The following is a 22,393-nucleotide window of genomic DNA, read 5'->3' as shown; positions in this document are numbered from 1 at the left end:
ATAAAGTGCAAGTGGTAAAAGGGCATGCTAGAGATACAGGCAGGATCTAGATCACTGTGGGTCTTATAAACCTTTACCTTAATGGTGATGAGGAACAATGGAAGGGTTTGTGCTAGGGGAGTGACATGCAGGCTTTGCAGTTTAAAAGGCTCATTCCCACAGCAATGTGGAAAATGGATTTGAGGGGTAGAGAATGAGTCAGAGAGACTAGTTAGGACCTGCAGTTTCTGAGATGAATGTGGCATGGTCATGGCCATTGCCTTTAAGAAGCAGATAGTCCAACAAAGGAAACAAGATGTAATCAGGTAGTTCCAATCCAGCAGAGCAGGCAGTGTGACAGAGGTATGAACAGGCTCTTTGGCCCAAGTTCATGCAGCTACTGGATGGCAGAGTCAGTATCAGAACCCAGGTTTCCTGATTTCTAGTCCAGGGCTTTTCCCCAAGCCATCCTTTTCACTGCCTTTCACGACCATAGAATTATGGAAGGGAAGGAGAGCAGGGCAGGCCACTGAAAGATTATGCCTTCTCTAGTCACCGACTAGACTGTGGGGGAGCATTTAGCCCCTCTTTGTACTCAAGTCTGACATAAGCATCCCTTCCCAAGACCTTTGTTTCTGAGAGATGGCTTCAGTACCCTGATATTCCCTATAAATACACAGAGCCAAGAATCACTACTGGGAGGGCCAGGGACATTCTAGCTAAGGTCACGGAGGGCATATTCTGAGAAAGAAGTCATTCTTTCTGAGACAGGGGACTTTGGATGACAACAGAGAAAAAAGAAACCTGGTTCCATGTTCAGAAAAGGCAGATGGTCACTAGAAGAAGCAAGGGCCCAGTGGAAGAGTAAAAATAGCTGAAGAAGGGGCGCCTGGGTGGCTCAGTGGGTTAAGCATCCGACTTTGGCTCGGGTCATGATTTCATGGTGTGTGAGCTCAAGCTCCGTGTCAGGCTCTGTGCTGACAGCTCAGAGCCTGGAACCTGCTTTGGATTCTGCTTTTGGATTCTGCTCCTACCTCACTCATGCTCTCTTTCTCTCTCTCTCTCTCTCAAAAATAAATAAATGTTAAAAAAAAATAGCTTAAGAAAGGCCTATATTGCTTCCAAGCTGAAAGGGTGGAGTGGGGTAGAAGAGTGGGGGATAGGGAAAGAAGATGGAGAATTCCAGGAAAGAGCCCCAGGACAAGGGCTTGAAGAATTCTATATGAGCACATCAGTGAGAAGGGAGGCTTCTGAACAATACTCAACTCCATGACTAAAAAAGATGTTTTGAGAACATATTTCCAGCAGCCCCAAGTACCTCATGAGTGAGGACAGAGACTAGAGCTAAGGGTTTTGTACAGTGAAAAGCCCAAGGCGGCTAGTGGGTTCCAAGGAGAGCCCTTAGTCAGGTTATCTTGGTGGGGATGGGGAGAGAGAGAAAGACAATGAGAAGGAGAGAGGAGGTGTGCAGGGGCTCTCTGGGAAGGGTCCCTGGGAATCCTGGGGTAGGGGTTCCCCATTACTGAACCAAAAACCAAAATTAAAAATGGAACTCATTAAAATAATGGGCTTTGAAGTCAGACAGCCTCACATTAGCCTCTTGGTTCTGCTGCTTCCCAACCACCTGTTTGGTCTTGGGTGAGTGGACTAAGTTTCCTTTTCTGTAAATGAGGATAATACTGGCATCTGGCCTCAAAGGGTTTTGCACATGCTTACTAAATTAAATAACAGAAATAAAGCACCTAATACATTTTCTGAATCATGATAGGTAGTCGAATAGTTGTTTCTGTTTTGTTTTGTCTTTACTACAACTACTATCGTGATGACAGTGACCATGATTACTACTATTGTAACCACTATATCTTCTGGCTTTTTCTGCAGAACAAACAAGTGAGCACTGTTCCACCATCTGCTTTATTTTTATTCCATTCCTCTGTCTGCTTTCCCTTTCTGGAAATACTAGGTCACTATTTGCTTGTCTCAGAGATTGCCATGTCTCTTTTTCTTACTCTTCTTCTCCTCACACCTTAAGTACCTAGACCTCATTCCCAAATGCAGTTACCTCCATACTACTGAACAGGGTTTGCCCTGTCTCTGCAGGTAAGATGGCCTCTCTTCCTACCTGGAGCCGACTATCACCTACTCCCTCCATTCAGAGCAGGAAGCTGATGCCAAGAGGGAGGTCAGCTGCTGATCTCTGCTAAAAACGCCAATTACATTTCACATCCTTGGCTGGGAAGAAATTCGGCTGGCCCCAGCTTGTTACTCTCTGTTTTTCTGCTCTGGGTTCCCCCATAATTCACACAATCCCCCAGACTCAGAGCCCCCAAAATATTAGGTTGAGTCTCAAAGAAACAGGTATGTGATCAAGAAAGCTACCCAGCACATTCCCTCATGTATTAGAATACAGTACCGTAATTACATTCCATTTTAGCCTCCTCTGCAGTGCTCCCTGAGGGAGAGGAACCCATCTGTCCTGCACTCTCAGCCCCAAGCAGAGTAGAGCTCTATACTTTGGAGGCTCATTAAAATACTTGTTAATGCATTGATGAGTCTCTACCCTCCCACATTCAATCCCTGTGCTACAGAGCTGGGAATCTACCAGTCAGCCTGCCTGTGGTATTGATGAGGAAGGATGAGAGGCAGCTGTCAAAAATATGAACAGAGAGTGTGGTATTATGAAAGTATTACTGGAACCAGAGATGGCTCTAGGTTACACTGGTTCATCCAGGGACCCTATCCTGATGGATGCTGCCTTAAGGTGAGAAGTCCCGAGGTTCACATACATGTGAATGTGTGTTCATGTATGTTTCCAGGTACATAATGCCTGTAAGCCATAATCTCTCTTCACCGCCTCCAGACAAAGCAAGTAGGTCTTGTGTGTCCATCATCACACTTGCTCAGACAAAAGGCTACCTTTTTGGAGCTTCTTTTCCCTTACAGGTCTGCCTTTGATGTCCCTCTTAATACGATTCACCTATATACAATCAGTGAGGATATGAGGGGCATAGAGTGCAATTTACTTTGGGTCTTTGCTTTCTGCCTAGGGCTCAGGGCTCCATTCCTCACTTTGGGAGATAGTAGCTTCTAGAGAAAATATAAAGCAAAGGACAAGGAATCTCAATTTTCTGGGAAATTCCAAAGGGGTGATCATCTTAACACACTGCTACTGTTAGTCAAAGAAATCATTAACTACAGTTGTGTAGTTGTTATAGCTCTATAGTTGTTGTGGTGTACACTAGAGAGAGCTTTCAGATAGATTTGGTCTCTATATTTGATCTCTATAACAACCTCATGAAATAGATAGGACAGGCATTATTGAATTTTATGAATGAGGAAACCAATCTCTAGAGAGGTAAAAGTGAATTATCAAAGTCATATAAGCTAGCAAGTGATGAAGTTACAACCCAAACTAAGCTTTCTAATCCCAAGGCCAGGGCTCCTTCAGATTCCCTGTTTCACTTTAACCATCAAAGTTATCCTGCCCTTTGATCACTCTCTTTGTAGCTATAACTTTTTTTCTTTTTGAGCAAAAAAAACCCTGCATTCTTTTTTTTTCTTTTTGAGGACTTTTGTGTGCTAAGTTTTCATTTATTCTCAGCACCTTTTCCTCCCAGGAGGCAACAAAGTAGAGTGGAAAGAGCTCTGGATTTGAAGTCAAGGAGGCCTGAGTCTGAATTCCAGCTTTGACACTTACAGGCTGAGTGACCTCAAACAAGTCAATCAACACTTCTGAGCCCATCTTTCTGATGAGTAAAACAGAAACAACATCACCCTATCTCACAGGTTGCTGGAAGAATCAAATGAGAAAATAGAAATAAAGGTCTTAGCACAGAACCTGGAACACAGTAGTAGTTAAATAATACAAATGCCCTTACCCACTCCTCCACCACCTCCAGTTGCTAGGCTAGTCTGGAAATATTCAGTACCTCTTTCCCAGAAAACTGAAAGTCAGGCTTTGATTTATGTGTACACTTACTTGTCTTAGCGTAAAATCAGTTGGCTGACATTTCAACTCTTGATGATTTATCAGCTGAAATTTCCATAATCTTTCATTGGTTAATTGAGATAGTCTGGGTACTTATGACTTGTAAGTGTGTATGTGTGCACACACAAATGTGTTTCTAAATCATGTAAAGGCTTGGGGTGCCTGGGTGTCTCAGTCGATTGAGTGTGTGACTTTGGCTCAGGTCATTATCTCACAGTTTGTGAGTTTGAGCCCCATGTCAAACTCTGTGCTGAAAGCACAGAGCCTGGAGCCTGCTTCGGATTCTGTGTCTCCCTCTCTCTCTGCCCCTCGCCTACTCACAGTCTGTGTCTCTCTCTCAAAAATAAATAAACATTAAAATTTTTTTTTGAAATAAATCATGGAAAGGCTTAAGTTATTACTCAGAACTTATTTATATTCTATAAATCATTCTTGCTAATCTCATCTGGAACCTAAAGAAAGGGTTGTGTTGGCCTCATTTGAATAGTGGGCTGATTTCATTGACCTTGTTCTGAATATGATCATACTTCAGGAACTCAGGTTTATGATCTCTTGAAGTTCAGATCTCACATTGCCAGCACCAGCTTCCAAATGCATTTTCTAAGGAAGGATGCATTGACTAGCAGCCAATTTCCTGTACACTGTCTTTGGACAGTAGTGTGGTTTAGTTCTCACACCTGGATCTTTCCCTGTCATCACATTTTCCTCACGGAGAAGCTTCAAACAATGTGACTTTAAGGGAAACGGAGTTGGTAGGCAAAAAATAAGCCAGGCTGTAGAAGATTTCAATGGAGAGAGGGGTAGGAAAAAGTTTAAAATGTTTTCTTTATACATTTTAGCATGGTTTTACTGGTTGCAGTTATGTAACTGTTATCATTTTAAACATTTTTATTAGGAAATGTTCTAAGCATATTTAAAACTTGACAATATGATGAAATGCCTTGTACTCCCCCCCCCCGCTTTAATAGCTATCAACAGTTTGCTATACTTGTTTGATCTATTTCCCTCCCTTTTGCTGGAATGGTTTTTTAAATTTTTTTTATATTTTTGACAGAGAGAGAGAATGCGTGAGCAGGGGAGGGGCAGAGAGAGTCGGAAACACAGAATCCAAAGCAGGCTCCAGGCTCCGAGCTGTCAGCACGGAGCCCGATGCGGGGCTCGAACTCATGAACTGAGAGATCATGATGTGAGCCGAAGTTGGCTGCTTAACCAACTGAGCCACCCAGGTGCCCCTGGAATGTTTTAAAACAAATCCAAAAGACTGCACCATTTCACCCTAAATATTTCGGATCACATCTCAGAAATAAAAGGATATTTTGTTGCATAATCACAGTGAACAAATAATTCCTTAATAACATTCATCTAATGATTGCTTCATATTCATTTTCTGAATTCTATTTAAAAATGTACTTTTATAGTTGACTTTTTTGACTCAGATTACTTTGTGAAGAGGAATTTAATACTGGGTTTTCAAAGGCCATGTGTATTTCTAATGAACTCTTAAATACTACTGTTATATGGTAGGGGAAAAAAAAGAAGATGTCATCAGTACTATGCACTGCCTCCACTCTAATTATTGACCCTTAAAATTATATCTTCAGAAATGGATGTTCTTTATGAAAATTCAGATCTCTGTATAGCAGTTTTCCTTCATTCACGAATTTCAAGAAACTGACAGACATATTAGAGAGAAGAAAAAGTCAATTATTGGACAGAACAAAGACAGTGAGAGTCTTGGGGATTCAGGCGTGGGGGCAGCAGGAATTGTAGAGAGAGCTATTTAAGAGCCAACCTGGGGATATTTAATTGCTTAATCAAAATCACTTGATCTCTCTGACCTCTCTCTGTACTGAGGCAACCCAAACCCTAAAGACTCAATGGTTTTATCTGCAGTGGGAATACTAGTCCTACTAGATGACATCTGTCCGTTTTGATGACCCTAACCCCAAACCAGTGGGAGCTCCTGTTTTTGACTACTGCCTGGAATCCAAGAATTTTTCTTTTAAAGACCAAAAAAAGGCAAATGTAAGTGACTGAACTCAATAGCATTCCAAAACAGCATGGTAGAGGAAAACTTAGGAAAGCCCCATCTGCTTTCTTGTATATTTCTGGTGGGAGTATAAATTGCCTTGGTGAACAGAGATTGATGACAATATGTATTAATAACTTTAAAAATGTGCCTTTGCTTTAAACTATCAGTTGCACTTCTAGGAAACAAATACTCTTTTTTTTTTTTAAATTTTTCTTTCAACGTTTTTATTTATTTTTGGGACAGAGAGAGACAGAGCATGAACGGGGGAGGGGCAGAGAGAGAGGGAGACACAGAATCGGAAACAGGCTCCAGGCTCCGAGCCATCAGCCCAGAGCCTGACGCGGGGCTCGAACTCACGGACCGCGAGATCGTGACCTGGCTGAAGTCGGACGCTTAACCGACTGCGCCACCCAGGCGCCCCGGAAACAAATACTCTTAAAAATAGATGGAGAGGGGCGCCTGGGTGGCTCAGTCCATTAAGCCTCCATCTCTTGATTTCAGCTCAGGTCATGATCTCACGGTTTGTGGAATCAAGCCCAGAGTTGGGCTCTGTGCTGACAGCTCAGAGCCTGCTTAAGATTCTCTCTCTCCCTCTGTCTTTGTCCCTCCCCCACTCGCACACCCACAAGCACGCGCTCTCTCTCTAAAGAAATAAACATTTAAAAATAGATAAATTGATAAGATAAAAAGATATATGTGAAACTGACAGCTGAAGTAAGGTTTCACTCTAAAAAAATAAGCAAGGATATAGAGGATTTACTTTAATCTATCAGTAAAACAATGTAATAGCTATGTACAGAACTTTGTACTCTATAGAAAACACACCTTATTCTCTTCTATTCATGGAACATTGACTATTGATCATGTACTTAGCCACAAAGAACAATATAATACAGATACATTTGAAAAAGTAGAGATTTTATAGTCTACCTTCTCTTATCATAAACCTGTAAAATAAGAATAACAAAAATATAAACCCCTAAATCCTCAATCACTGAAATTAAGACACACACCCCTAATTTTAGAATCAAAGAGGAAATCAAAACTAAAATTCTTCATTTTATAGAAAAAAATGGAAAAACACTATTTAAAAACTATAGGATACAGTTAAAGATCTACTCGGGAAAATGTATAAACATTGAAAATAAATGAATTAACTTTTCAACTTAAGAGAAACTTGAAAAGGACAATAAAATAAACTAAAAGGGGGATGCCTGGGTGACTCAGTTGAACATCGACCCTTGATTTTTGGCTAGGGCCATGATCCTAGGCTCCTGTGACTACTCCCCACATCAGGTTCCAAGCTGAGCATGGAGCCTGCTTAAGATTCTCTCTCTCTTTCTGCCACCTCCCTCTAAATAAATAAATAAACTAACTAAAAGAGAGAGATAAATCATAACAGAGGATTTCATTTTTAAAAATGGCTTTTTTTTGAGGGCCAATTATTAAATGTTTACCAGCACACCATTGTCTATGAGTATATCCCCTTTCCATTGTTAGTATTGTGTTGTTTTGTTTTGCTTTGTAAAAAAAAAAAAAAAAAAAAAAAAAAAAAAAGATGTGTAGTTTTTTTAAAGACCCCATGTTCCAATGGTTTTGAGGCTAAGTTCCATAAATGTTTCAGAGAACAGATTGTTCCCATGCTGTTTAAGCTACTGAAGACCACAGAGGAAGATAAAAAGTTCCCAAATCCATTTGGTCAATCTAGTATAACCACAATACAAGAAACCTAAAAAAGATACTGGAAATAGTAAGACTACACATTGATTTCACTTCTGAATATATACAGGAAAATTCTCAATAAAATAGAAAATGAAATCCAAAAGGGCAATGAAAGAATAAAATACTATAAGCAAACAGGGTTTATTCCAGAAATAAAAGAATGATTCAACATTAGAAAATATATCAACATATAGGGTTATATTAATACATTCCAAAAGGTTTTTATTTTTTATTTTATTTATTTTTTAATGTTTATTTATTTTTGAGAGAGAGAGAGAGAGAGAGAGAGGGGGGAAGGGGCAGAGAGAGAGGGGGACACAGGATCTGAAGCAGGCTCCAGGCTCAGAGCCATCAGCACCAAGCCCAATGTGGGGCCCGAATCCACAAACTGTGAGATCATGACTTGAGCCGAAGTCAGACGCTTAATCTATTGAGCCACCCAGGTGCCCCTCTAAAAGGTTTTTTAAAAAAACTGAGCAGTCAATCCAGATATAAATTCTAAGTAAATGATAATTTTTAAATACACTAAAAAACAAATAACAAACATCACACAAAGTGGTGAAGTGTTTCCCAGATCATGAACAAGGCAAGGATGTCTGGTATTACCACCATTATTCAGCAGTGTTTTTAAATTTTTTTAATGTTTATTTTTGAGAGAGAGAGCATAAGCTGGTGAGGGGCAAAGAGAGAGAGAGAGAAACACAGAATCTGAAACAGGCTCCAGGCTCTGAGCTGTTAGCCCAGAGCCCAATGTGGGGCTCGAACCCACAAACCATGAGATCATGACCTGAGCCAAAGTCAGACACTTAACTGACTGAGCCACCCAGGCGCCCCATTCAGCAGTATTTTTAATGTTTTAGCTGAGGCAAAAGAAAATGAGAAAATTAAATAAATGGTATAAATATTGGTTTAAAAGAAACAGAGGTACTTCAGATAAACCTAAGAGACTCTAGCTTTTTTTTTAGTTAAGAGACTTAATTTGGTAAGACTATTATATACAAGAAAATATATAAAACCAAGAGCTTTTCTACATATGCTGTTTTAAATCGAAATAGAAAAGCAACCCATTCACAACAGGGACAAGACCATAAAATACCTAAGGACCAATTTAGCAAGAAAGCTACTATACCTATTTGAAGAAAACAATGAAATATTAAAGAGGAGGTCCCAAAAATAAAACTTAAAAAATGCAGAGATAATACTATAACTCTAGGAAAATTTATCATCATTTCTCCCTAAAATTAATATATAACTCTAATGCAATGATAATCACAATCCAAATTGAGTATATTTTGTAATGGGATAAAATTATTTTAAGGTTCATGTAGAGAGTGACAATAAAATATCCAAGAATAGCAAGAAAATTATGACAAAGAAATAATAGATATTTCCAGATATTAAAAGTTACTATAAATCCACTAGAACAAAAATAGTCAGGTATTGGCATATGAACAGAAAATTAAATCAGTGGAACAGAGTAGTCTGGAATAGGTCCAAGTGCATATGGAAACCCAATATATGCCAATGGTGACAGATCCATTCAATGAGAAAAGGACTCTTGTGAGAATAAATGGTGTTGGCATTGTAGCTATTCATCTGGAAGAAAACAAAACTTCATATCCTAAAATAAGCTGTAAAGCCTCATAACCTAAAATAAATTGCAGGTCTATTAAAGACTTAAGATACAAAAGAAGAAAGTCACTAAAAATATGAAAAGAAAGTTTAAGGAGTGGAGACCTTCCTCCACAATCCAGAAAAAACCAAAAGCCATAAGAAAATAAAGATAAATGGCAAACTGAAACAAAAAAAAAATACAACACATATGACAGATAAAATGTTTAGATCACTAATATAACAATACATTAGATAGATAGATGATAGATAGATAGATAGATAGATAGATAGATAGACAATCTCCATCCCTCCTCTTACCTAGCCAACATACTCTCCCTGTGTGTTTTCATTCTCATGGTTTTAGGTGTGACCTATATGCTGAACACATAAGCATAGATTGACTCCCCTTTAAATTCATAGTGTCCAGCTTCAAGTGGGTTCCCAATGTTTCCTACCGATCCTATAGTTCTCTTAACTCTCTCCACATCTACGCAGTGAATTCAAATCTTACAGTCCTCCAAGTTCCAACCTCATCACCTCCTTTCTCACTCATAGTAAAAACATGGCAAATGATTTTACTTCCTTCTTCACAAAGAAAATAGAATTCACCCTACAGAATTCCCTCAAATTCTCACAACAAACCAGTAAACAAACATACCTGCATCCTCAACCAACCATCTTTCCCTCCTGTCTGTTACAAGGAAATGAATGATATCTCTCTTCCTCTAGAAAGTTCATCCCTCTACCTGTGCACTGTGTCCCATTCTTTTGGGGTCCTCGCTTGATTCATCTTCCCCTCTCTTTCCTTCATTCAACTTCTCCCTGTCAAATGGCTCCTTCCTGTTGGCAAGTAAAGATATTTATGTCTCTCCTATCATTAAAATGAAAGAGATCATCCATTTAAATCTTCTGTAAATACTACACTCTCTTCCCTCGGGTTCCATGACACAAATTCTTCTGGTTATCCTTCTGATCACTCCAACATTTCTGCCTTAAATGCCAGTATATTCAGAGAGTTCTAACACGTGAACTCTCTTAGGTGATCTCATCCATTTCTAAGGTCCCAATACCACCTATATGGCAGTGCCTTGCTTATCTTTTTTTTTTAATTTTTAAAATGCTTGTTGAGATATAATTAACATACCATAAAGTGCATCTGTTTTAAGGGGATGATTCAATGATTATTGGTAAATTATGAAACTGTGTAATCATTACCACAATCCAACTTTAGAATAATTCCATCACCCCAAAAAGATCTTCATTTGCCTTGCTTATCCTTACCTCCATCCCAAACCCCTATCCTGAAATTTAGACCCACATATCTAACTGCTCAGTGACATCTTCATTTGCATAACCAAGGCACCATGAACTCAGTGTTTCCAAAACCGAACACATCTCCTTCCCATATCCTTTTCCTTGAGACCTGATTCTTCTCTGGTGTTCCCTGAATGAATGAATGGCACCACTGGCCCCTCAGAAATCCTGGGCATCATTCTAACTTCTCTTTCTCATCCCCTATTTCCAATTAATCATCAAATCCCATACATTTTACTTCCTAACTATAACTCAAATCTATCCCTTTCTATCCTTTATTGTTACTTCACTAGTTCTGTCCACCAGAATTTGTTCCTTAAAATTAATCCACCCATCCACCCATCTAACTATCCATCCACCCAACAAATGTGCATTGAGTGCCTACTGTATACCAGCCGCTGTGCTACAATAGTCCCCTAACTGGTCCCTGTCTCTTTGGTCTTAAATCTTCTGAGTGTGTTCTTAATTCAGCAGCCAGACAGCAAAATCTCTTTAAAAACACACTGTTCCCGTACTTAAAAATGGCTTCATACTGACTTTTAATTGGCTACCCTCTGACCTGGGGATGAATTCCAAACTTCTTAACATGACTCTTAAGGTCTTTAGGGATCAGGTCCCTCCTTGCCTCTCTAAATCTCGGGTCTCATCACATCCCTTGGATAAGTCACTTAGTTATCTGAATTTCCTCATCTGAAAAAAAACATGGATAACAACAGTACCTATCTCAGAGGTAGCTGAGAGGATTAAATGAGATAATGCATGTGAAGTGCATAGCACAATGGCTAGCACATATGAAGTGTCAGTAAATGTCAGCTATTGAGGACAGTGATGACAACGTTAGCTTTCTTCAACCTCCTGATCCTCTGAACTCTTACAGCACTTCAAGTTGGTCTCACACAATTTAGCACTCAACCATTTTCTTTTGTATTGCTTACTGCTGCTTCATACTGTTAGTTATGCTTTCCACCTAGACTACAATGTCCTTGAAGACAAAGATAGTGACATACATACCTCCTCTAGTTCCTGGAGCACTTGAAACAATGCTAAGTACTCCTGTATCCCTTGGGTAAATTCCTAGCAGTGCTATTGCTGGGTCATAGGGTAGGTCTATTTTTAATTTTCTGAGGAACCTCCACACTGCTTTCCAGAGCGGCTGCACCAATTTGCATAGCAGCACTCTCAACAATAGCCAAATTATGGAAAGAGCCTAAATGTCCATCAAGTGATGAATGGATAAAGAAATTGTGGTTTATATACACAATGGAATACTACGTGGCAATGAGAAAAAATGAAATATGGCCTTTTGTAGCAACGTGGATGGAACTGGAGAGTGTGATGCTAAGTGAAATAAGCCATACAGAGAAAGACAGATACCATATGGTTTCACTCTTATGTGGATCCTGAGAAACTTAACAGGAACCCATGGGGGAGGGGAAGGAAAAAAAAAAAAAAAAGGACGTTAGAGTGGGAGAGAGCCAAAGCATAAGAGACTGTTAAAAACTGAGAACAAACTGAGGGTTGATGGGGGGTGGGAGGGAGGGGAGGGTGGGTGATGGGTATTGAGGAGGGCACCTTTTGGGATGAGCACTGGGTGTTGTATGGAAACCAATTTGTCAATAAATTTCATATAAAAAAAAAAAGAAACAATGCTAAGCACACAGTGGAGTTTAATAAATACTTTCTGATAAAGGTTCACAAAGGAAAAAGGGACATAGGTTTTACTGACTCTCTATTGCTCAAATGACCATAAATAAAAGGGGATGGGGCACTAGGTAGTTCAGTCAGTTAAGCATCTGACTTCGGCTCAGGTCATGATCTCATGACTCGTGAGTTTGAGCCCCATGTCGGGCTCTGTGCTGACAGTTCGGAGCCTGGAGCCTGCTTTGGATTCTGTGTCTCCTTCTCTCTCTGCCCCTCCCCTGCTCATGCTCTCCCAAAAATTAATAAACATTAAAAAAATTTTAAAAAGGGGGCGCCTGGGTGGCTCAGTGGGTTAAGCATCCAAATTCGGCTCAGGTCATGATTTCACTGCCTGTGGGTTCGAGCCCTGAGTTGGGCTTTATGCTGACAGCTTGGAGCCTGGAGCCTGCTTCAGATTCTGTCTCCATCTCTCTGCCCCTCCCCAACTCATGCTCTGTCTCTCTCTCAAATATAAATAAACATTAAAAAAACATAAATAATGAACAGCAAAACCCTAGGAATACCATTTGCTTTTGCCTACTGGACTAATGGTGTGTCACTGCATTTGCAGCTATACAGTAGGTTAGCATTAAGCATGGGACTCGGCAGTGCTCACTGTAGGTCAGTGGTTTTCTTCAGATGGTTTGCTGCCAATAACCTGTTTTTGACAAATGGAGTGTGAAAGCATGAAGATGTTTAATTCTACTCCCTGGCATGCAGACAATATACAATTTGCCTACTCATGTGTGAGATCAGATTTTTGTGTTTTACTCCTTCAATGTAAATGTTCTTTCTGCACTACCAATAAAACATAAATTCCAGGGGCGCCTGGGTGGCGCAGTCGGTTAAGCGTCCGACTTCAGCCAGGTCACGATCTCGCGGTCTGTGAGTTCGAGCCCCGCGTCAGGCTCTGGGCTGATGGCTCGGAGCCTGGAGCCTGTTTCCGATTCTGTGTCTCCCTCTCTCTCTGCCCCTCCCCCGTTCATGCTCTGTCTCTCTCTGTCCCAAAAAAATAAATAAACGTTGAAAAAAAAAATTAAAAAAAAAAAAACATAAATTCCATTTCATTCGAAAGCCAATGGAATCCTAAAATAGTTCAGGTTTCTGGGCTGATGACTGGGTGGCAATCAGAACCCCAGAATAGCCCCAGGAGGCCAGAAAATTCAGAGCTCTTCAGATGCTAGAACACCCTCACAAATTTGGCAAGAACTCTGTTGTGTGTGCACTTGAGAGTAAACTGGCACATTGGGATTGTTTTCCCTTTCTTTTTCACATACTCTCTCACCATCTACCATTGGACTCCTTTCCTGCCTTGTCCTCTCACCTTCTCCAATCCTCCTCATGCCCTGTGATTGCCCCTCCATCTGACATGTTTCTAAGAAGACATCTTCGTGCACTCAGGCATCTGCTGATTTGTGCAGGAGCACAATTACTCGGATGCAGTGGGGGAGTGGAGGAGCTAAAGGTGCAATGTTGTGCTCTTATATGACATGGACTCCCATTGATAAAATGCAATTTTTTTGTAGCTAATGTTTGATTAGTTTAGAAATTATTCCAAAGCCAGTGACTGGTTTGTGCCTTTGATGTTGCTAAGGAGAAGCTGGAACAGGCCTGGGAAGTAGAGGAGAAGACAGGGGAAACCTGCTCTAAACACAAGAGACAACACTTCTGATTGGAAACAGGGCAATCTCCTCCAGTTGCATCCTGGTTTCTCCTGTATGGAGAAAATACCACAGGCTCGAAAAGAACCCTCTGAGGGCAAATATAGAGGTCAAAGATGTCCTCACGACCCACTTTAAACACCAGTTCTCTCTCTAGACATACATTCTTCTTTCCACATATACCCTCTTTATAATATCTCCTACACACACACACACACACACACACACACGAGATGAACACCCAGGCAGCCACCTATGAAACAGACCAATACATAGCATGTGCAAAGGCACATAAGAGCACGTGTGTGCTCTATGGAAAGCTTATCACCACAAAGAAAGGCATGTGCAAATACCATTCTAGATACACACAATGCCATTCCCACATGGACACACACTTGCACAACATAGATGGACATCTGTCCTCACCCAGACCACAGACAACAATAATATGCAACTTGCAAAACACGGTACATAAAGCCATTGATTGATGAGTCTGTTGTTGTATTCTGAGTGACAATCGGGCTGATCTGTCCTGGGTCTTCTCGTTCTACACATTCTGCATGGCTTTATGTGCCACTTCGGTGCTCACGAGTCCTAGGTCTTTATCACTTTCCCAGACCTCTCTCCTGACCTCCAGATCCAGCAAGCCAGCTGCCCACTTACTTACCTGCCTGTCTGACCCACAGCGCAATAAACCTCTCATGTCTAAAAAGAACTCCATCTTGGGGTGCCTGGCTGGCTCAGTTGGTAGAGTGTGAGACTCTTGATTTTGGGGTTGTGAGTTTGAGCCCCACGTTGGGTATGGAGATTACTTTAAAATAAAACCTTTAAAAAATAAAAAGAGGGGCACCTGGGTGGCTCAGGTTAAGCGTCCAACTTCAGCTCAGGTCATGATCTCAAGGTCTGTGAGTTCGAGCCCCACGTTGGGTTCCGTGCTGACAGCTCAGAGCCTGGAACCTGCTTTGGATTCTATGTCTTCCTCTCTTCTCTGCCCCTCCCCTACTCATGCTCTGTCTCTCTGTGTCTCTCAAAAATAAATAAATGTTAAAAAATTTTTTTTAAGGAAAAAGAAAATTAACTCCATCTGTACTCCATAACTTAGTTAAAAGGCGACACACCCATTCAGTGACCCAAGCCAGAAACGTGGGGATCATCCTACTATTTTCTCACCCCTTCACCCATTGCATCTAACTGATCACCAAGTAATATTGATTCTACCTCCCACAAATGTTTTGAATGTATCCCCTCCTCCCTAACCCTACTACCACTGCCTTAGGTTGGGTCTTTGTCTCTCCCTGTATCAGTAAAAGCCACCTAACTGGTTGGTCTCTTTGCCTTCACTTTTGACCCTTGACCCTTGCTCTATCCACCATACTACAGCCAGAGCAATCCTGAAGTGCAGGCCTTATCCAGTTATAGATAAGGCCTGCTTTAAATCCTTCCATGGCTCCCCAGAGTCTTCAGGATAAAGTCCAAATACCTATGCATGGCCTACAAGGTCCTTCATTATCTAGGCCCTAGCTACTTCTCCACACTCATCTCTTGCGATGGTCCTCACATTGCACATTCTGGCTGAAGCAAACTTGTAATGGTGCCCTGCATATCTCTGTACTCTTTACCCTTCTGTGTTCTTGACCGTGGTCCCCTTCACTACCTCACCTCATTTTTGTTGGGAAAATTCTCCTCCTATTTCAAGAGAACTCCATTTTTATTTCACCCTATTTTCTTTCCTAAGTCCCTCGGGCAGACTTAGGTGTTTCTTTCTCTAGGCTAGCTTGTCATCTTGCACTTTGCTTTCATTACAATAATTATCACTTGACACTATATTTGACAATTTACCTGCCAGGTCAGTTCCCTGAGTTGAGGGCAAGGACCATTTCCTATTTATCTCTATCCACCTAGCATACACTCAGAGCATAGCAGACCATTTTGCCCATATGAAACACTGTCTCAGCAGAGGGAGTACTTTATTTTCCCTCCTTAAATCTTCGGCTAAAATGCATTTTCTCTATGAAATTTCCCCTGATTACACTTAGTTCACTCTATTCACTGCTTAATTTTGTCATGGCCTTGGGGCTTGGAGAAGAGTCTTCCAACAACAGATTTGTGCTTTAATGATTTAGATTTGATTCTCTCGTCTAGCTTGACCACTCTAAAACACTAAAGGACCATCTACTGAAATCCATAGAAGTGGGGTTCTTAAAAATCAATTCCTGGGGAAAAAAGCCACCTGTTTTTATGCTTGGAAAAGCAGTCAGGCATTTATTCTTGCCCTTCCCAAACCAAATGCCCTTGCAGTACACAGTACAAACAGTAAGCCACTCAAGTAACCAAGCCACCCAAGCCACCCACAGTAAGTCTTCTGAAAGGTACTGAAGCTAAGAGCTGGGGGCAAGACAGAAAGCTGAAATTCCCCTCAACTAAGGAAAGCCCCCCAGCTCCTTGAAAAGGCTTGGGAAGGGCCAGAAAGAAATCAATCTTCCCATGGAGCTCCTGGGATAGACTAACCCGTTGTGCTGCAGCAGTTCCAGAGGGGAGGAAAACAGGGCGCACACAAAATCTCCAGGAAAGTGCTTTCATATGCTCAGTGCCCAGAAGTTACCGACAAGACTAAATAAGTAAAAGTGGAAAGCCTACATTGCATTCATTTGTACTCCCCATACACATGTCGCTTGCTTGAGAGACACAGTGTTTTCCCTAGCTGGACTCCAAAGTTCCTGGAGGCCATCAACAGCATATGTTTCTTTTATAGTTCCCAAATTGCCCACCACACTGAGTATGCAGTATCTGCTGCAGAAACACTTTGTTGTTGACTGATTGATTACTAAGTATTTAACTATTTTTCTTCCCCTCGATGTTTTCAGGAATGCTTGTTATTCACAAAACGGTGCAGTCTTGGAAGCCAAGAGGAAATATTCATCTGTTGGTATACATTTTCCCTTGGCTATGCATTAAACAGAGATTTCCTTTGGCAATGTCAACAAAGGATGCCTGATGAGACAGGACAAAGAACTATATATAGAGATCAAGTGGCCAGAGGAGCAAAGTCGAAGCATGCCCTCCCTTAACCAGATTAAAGGAGTCTTCTTTCTGCTTCTACCTCCTTCCGGGGCTCTCCAGTCCCAACCAAAATAAAAAATATTTTCCAACTGCCTATCCCCTGAATTCTGAAGGCTGGGCTGTGACGGGAACAAGCTGAATTGCTGAAGAGTTCAGCAAAAAAATCTGCGGTGATCCTAATCTCTGTTTCTGTAATAATAGGAAGAGTGCAGCTTTGTTTACTTTTGAGGAGAATAGAGAACAAGGAGAGAGAACTGAGAGAGAGAGGCAGTATTTATGGCCCCTTTATGAAAAGTCAGTCTGTGACAAAAATATTTGCAGACAATAAGGAAGAGGAACAGGTTTGGCAGGAAAATAGCCTCTTCCAGTTTTCTCAGAAGTGCCTTAGCTTGTATTGTCCATCCCCACCCTAAGTGAAAGGTCTGCTTTGCTCTGTGAATATAGTCATTCCCTATAGATAAATCTGGATTAGATAAGATGCAAAAAACTCAAATCATCCTTTAGTGTCCAGTTCTCATGGCAGACGGTATCCTACTATTTATTTCATTTTGGAAACTATTTACAAGCATTTATGGAGTCTCAAGTCCCTTCTTTAACTGCATTTCTAATCCCAGGCCTTGTTCCAAAGCCTCCTGGACACACAGGTTCTGTGCTGAATGAGTATAATGAGTACCCTGGATTCACCCTATTATTAGGAGCCAGTTTAGGGCACATTCCTAACCTTTCAGAAGGGATGATGTCAGAGCCCAGCCGCGCTCTTCCATAAACCATCCTGAACGGTTCCTGTCAAAGACAGAATCCTAAAACTGGAGAGCCAATGGAGTCAAGTCCCGACATACACTCTCACCCTCAACATATAATGCAGTATGTCATGGTTCTTTGCCAACTGTCAGTTGACATTTTATTCCATTATCTATATTTCCTGCACATGTATATCTGTATCAGGGTGGATGTGTGCAGCGTGTAAGCCTTCTGAGGGCAGACACTGTGCCTGTGCTCTTTTCTTTGCACCCAGCACAATGCTGTGCGTAAATACACATTAGTAATACATTTCGTGTGCCAGAACAGACAGAGGCCTATACAATGGATTTAACAAGCATCCCTAAGGGAGCTTCTTAATCACCTCCTCTGCTGTTTCATCATGGGGCTGCTCTTCCCTCCCATTTGGCAGCTCTTGTGTCATCTCCTGAAGGCTCAAACAAGGCACTGTTAAAACATCACTTTTACCTAGAGGGGCCAGAATGAGTAGTTCTCTATTAACACAATGATGCATTGTTTTATGAGACTAGCTCCTTGCTACATGAAAAGATTGGGGCCCTGCATACAGAGGTTTGATGGGTGCAGTGGGCTGGGAAAGGCCACAACAGGGCTATGTTTGGGTGAGGCTGGTCAGAGTGATACACTTCCCAGGGGCGGGATGATAAGATGTTAGAGAGGTCTTAGGATGAATAAGCAATGAGAATAAACTGCTTACCTGGCTAATTTGACTACAACTCAGACACTGTACTTAATAGTCTTTTTGATGAGAATGAGGAAGGTGATAATTATAATTTCTAACCACATTTTATTCACTATTAGCCATTACCCTGCCCTCAATCATTGAAAATTCTAAGCCAAGGGATTCCTTATCTTGTCTCCTGCTTACAATGATTCCTTGTCTCTCCACCAGTGTGGGTTTCTCATACTGTAATCTAGCAGCATAATCAGGAGCTTTGATTGAGTGGAACACAGAGGGATTCTGACTAGCTGAAAAGCACTCTGAAATGCCTTCTGTTTTGTTTCTCCCCACTTGTAAAGGATGAAATCAAAGAGCAAAAGAAGAGTATAAAGAAAGTAACCATTCACAGAATCATGACCTGTGAAGTCTGGAAGACACATCAAAGGTCATGTAGTCAGTTCAAGCTCTTATTTTGCAGGTAAGAACACTGAAGCTGAGAAGCTAAATGATTTACTCAAATTCATACTATCAGTTAATGGCAGAGTCAAGTCTAGAAGCCAGCTTTGCAACTTATGTTCGATTCTTTCTTTCCATTCCTTGGGCTTCTCCCTAAATTTCCCACGATATTCCACAATCTCGCACCTGGTATCCTATGTACCCTCCACATAGCGCCACTCTCTTCCACAAATGGGAGTGCCCAGCAGGGATTAAATTGCCATGATATGCTCATCATCCAAGTACACCCCACTTTAAGAAATGCAGTCCTTTAGGGGTGCCTGGGTGGCTCAGTTGGTTAAGTGTCCGACTTCAGCTTGGGTCATGATCTCACAGTTTGTGAGTTTGAGTCCCACATCGGGCTCTGTGCTGACAGCTCAGAGCCTGCAATCTGCTTCGGATTCTGTGTCTCCCTCTCTCTCTGCCCCTCCCCTGCTCATGCTCTGTCTCTCAAAAATAAACGTTAAAAAATTGTTTTTAATTTTTTTTGTATTTTTATTTATTTTTTGAGAAAGAGGTAGAGAGTAAGCAGGAAAGAGGAAAAGAGAGAGGGAGACAGAAACCCAAGCAGGCTCCACGCTGTCAGTGCAGAGCCTGACACAGGGCTGGAACCCACAATCTGTGAGATCATGACCTGAGCCAAAGTCAAGAGTCAGAGGCTCAACCGGCTGAGACACCCAGGCGCCCCAATATTTAAAAAAGTTTTTTTAAGAAATGCAATACTTTAAGAAATCCAAACAATCAAGAGTGGTTACTCATATAAGATTCTTCTCGCAACAAGAGTCTCATACTCTCTTAAATATAAATCCCTAGGTGGGATTTAACTTGAACCATTACATTTATCTGTCACATGAGTAAGATTAGAACTAGACTATCAGGTTGTAAATAGAATTAGAAATATTTTTATCTTGTCACTGCCCAGAAGGGGTCCTATAACATTTTACCCAACCCTGTTTAGACTTTAAGCCCTACCATTGCCTCTTTAACAAAATCAACACAAAACCAAATGCTACAGCTGAAGTTCCATGCTCTTGAGAAAGAGGGAGAAATAACATCTTTCTTTTATTACATCCACTTATGAAAAGACTCCTCTTGGAAGCTCTGCTCTATTGATGTAGATATCACAATAGAGCTCTGCTCTATTGATGTAGATATTGATATAACAAGTTTTGAAAACCTTATACTTGTATGACACTTTATAATTCATAGACAACTTGAACATAGATCTTATTTGTTGATGACAAGAGTAAGTGGCAAGGTGATGAGTGAGGACCAAATGAGGTGTGTGGGGACAAAGGGAGGAGAGGCTAGGAAGAGGAGGAGCAGTCTTGATAATACTGTCGCGGACACAATATTGCACAGAACAAACCTCACCCTACACCAAGGACCCAGGATTCCCAGATCCCCTGTGACACCTCAGAGATCTCTTTAGGGGGCTAAGATGTCCATAATTGATGAAAGAAGAAACACACCTCATGTTGGATTCTCCTATTGCCTGCCGCTTGGAAAGAAGTTCTGTCTCCCCAATCCATCGCCACCACATATCTATTTTTGTGTAAATAATATCTATCTGCCCCTTTTCTTGGAACAAGCATCCTAAAGGAATGAGACTTCCCCAGAACTGCCATTCAGTCTTTCACTCCAAATGGCTGAGCTACACTCTGACAGAACTCAACTGCCCCCCAACTGACCACCTGATCCAGGTCCTCTGAAGGAAATGCAAATGTTTCTGTTACGTACCTCAACTTGCTGGCAGATCTGTATTAGTTTGGCCATTTGATTTTCTAGTTCACTGTTGCGCTTAACCAGGTTGGTGAGGTTCATCTCCAGAGTTTGCTGTCATCGCAGAGAGTATGAAGCCAGAGGGAAACAGGGAAGAGGGGAAAAAATAAGAAATGTTCAATGAGCTGGAGAACCAACATTATGTGGAAGTCATTTGGTCAATTGACAAACATTCAAAGATTCACTGAGCACTTGCTATGGGCCAAGCATTGTTCTAGGTGCTAATTAACTACACTGTACCTTTTTTGCTCCAGGCTCTCATTATTGGAAAAAAGATGACATTCATGACTTCGTGGATGTAGAATTTCATGATATTAAGGCAACTTTATGTTTTCTATAATATTTTTAACTTTTTAAAGTATTTATAGTATTTTGCCTTCATAGTAACAGTGTGGCATAAGAATAGGTATTATTCTCTCTTTTACAGATGAGTAGACAAAGGGAACTATAATTTATTGAACAATCAGTACTTGCCAGACATTATGCTAGGCGATTTCATATATACCATTTAATAACCATAACAATCCATGAGGTAGGATATGTCAGCATTTTACAGATGAGAACTGAGCTTCAGAATGGGGGTAAAGTGTCCTTCATAGTTCTATAATTAGTATGTGACAAAGCTGGGACTAGAACCCAGGTCTCTTGCCTCAGCCACAGCTTTTTCCAAGTATTTGTGATTTTTTTGTCTTTTTATTGAAACCATTTTAGATTTATCAGTAGGTTCCTTCAGGGGAAAAAAAGACTGTACTTTAATTAAGTGTGAGATTCATCAAGATCGAGCATTGTATGGGGCACCTTGGTGGCTCAGTTGGTTAAGCTTCCAACTTAGGCTCAGTTCGAGCCTCGCACTGGGCTCTGTGCTTACAGCTCAGAGCCTGGAGCCTGCTTCAGATTTTATGTCTCCCTCTCTCTCTGTCACTCCCCCATTCTCTCTCTCTCTCTCTCTCTCTCTCAAAAATAAACATTAAAAAAATTTAGGGGTGCCTGGGTGACTCAGTCAGTTGAGCATCTGACTTCGGCTCAGGTCATGATGTCATGGTTTGTGAGTTTGAGTCCCACGCCGGCTCTGTGCTGACAGTTCAAAGCCTGGAGCCTGCTTAGGATTCTGTGTCTCCCTCTCTCTCTGCCCCGTCCCTTGCCCATGTTCTCTCTCTCTCTCTCACTCTCTCAAAAATAAACGTTTTAAATATTTTTTAATTTAAAAAAATCAAGCATTGTATCTCATAGCTCCTCTTCTTTGGCCCTTCCTTATGTGAAAAAAACACAATGTTCTTTACTCTTGGTTGATAATGGGCTTTTATATTCCTTCCCATTCCCAAGTCTTCAGCTTTGGTGGCTGCTTCTCCTTTAGGACTAGTCCCAAAATCCACTCCTCTCTCACTCACCATCCCAACACCCCCACAAAGTCTGTTCCAAATACCCCAACTTCTTGGCCCTTCCTCTGCTAACATTCCTTCCCTTGGTTGTGTACATTGCTTCATCACGGTCTCCATGGCTCCTTTGGTTTGTAATTGTTCAAAGTTCATGTTTTCGATACAAGGGAATGGAGGGAGAAGCAAAGGGAAGTGGGGGAAGGGGGAGAGGACTCATGTACTTGGCCCCTTTCTTGTCTACTAAGTAGCTGT

General features: G+C 41.2%; 1 protein-coding gene across 1 annotated transcript in view; it reads right to left on the bottom strand.

Moving 5' to 3' along the window:
- The window catches only part of MID2 (midline 2), an 80,461-nt gene that overhangs the window by 45,485 nt on the left and 12,583 nt on the right, over nucleotides 1-22,393 (bottom strand). Inside the window, exon 2 of the mRNA XM_047082111.1 lies at nucleotides 20,724-20,819. Within this exon, the coding sequence (XP_046938067.1) occupies nucleotides 20,724-20,819 (96 nt within the window). The remainder of the gene's footprint in view (nucleotides 1-20,723; nucleotides 20,820-22,393) is intronic.

This window comes from Lynx rufus, unplaced genomic scaffold (assembly GCF_022079265.1).
Source record: "Lynx rufus isolate CCGP_SWC_20201006 ecotype Redwood Valley unplaced genomic scaffold, mLynRuf1.p SCAF_19, whole genome shotgun sequence".
Lineage (NCBI taxonomy): Eukaryota > Metazoa > Chordata > Mammalia > Carnivora > Felidae > Lynx > Lynx rufus.
This window is presented reverse-complemented; position numbering and strand designations above follow the sequence as displayed.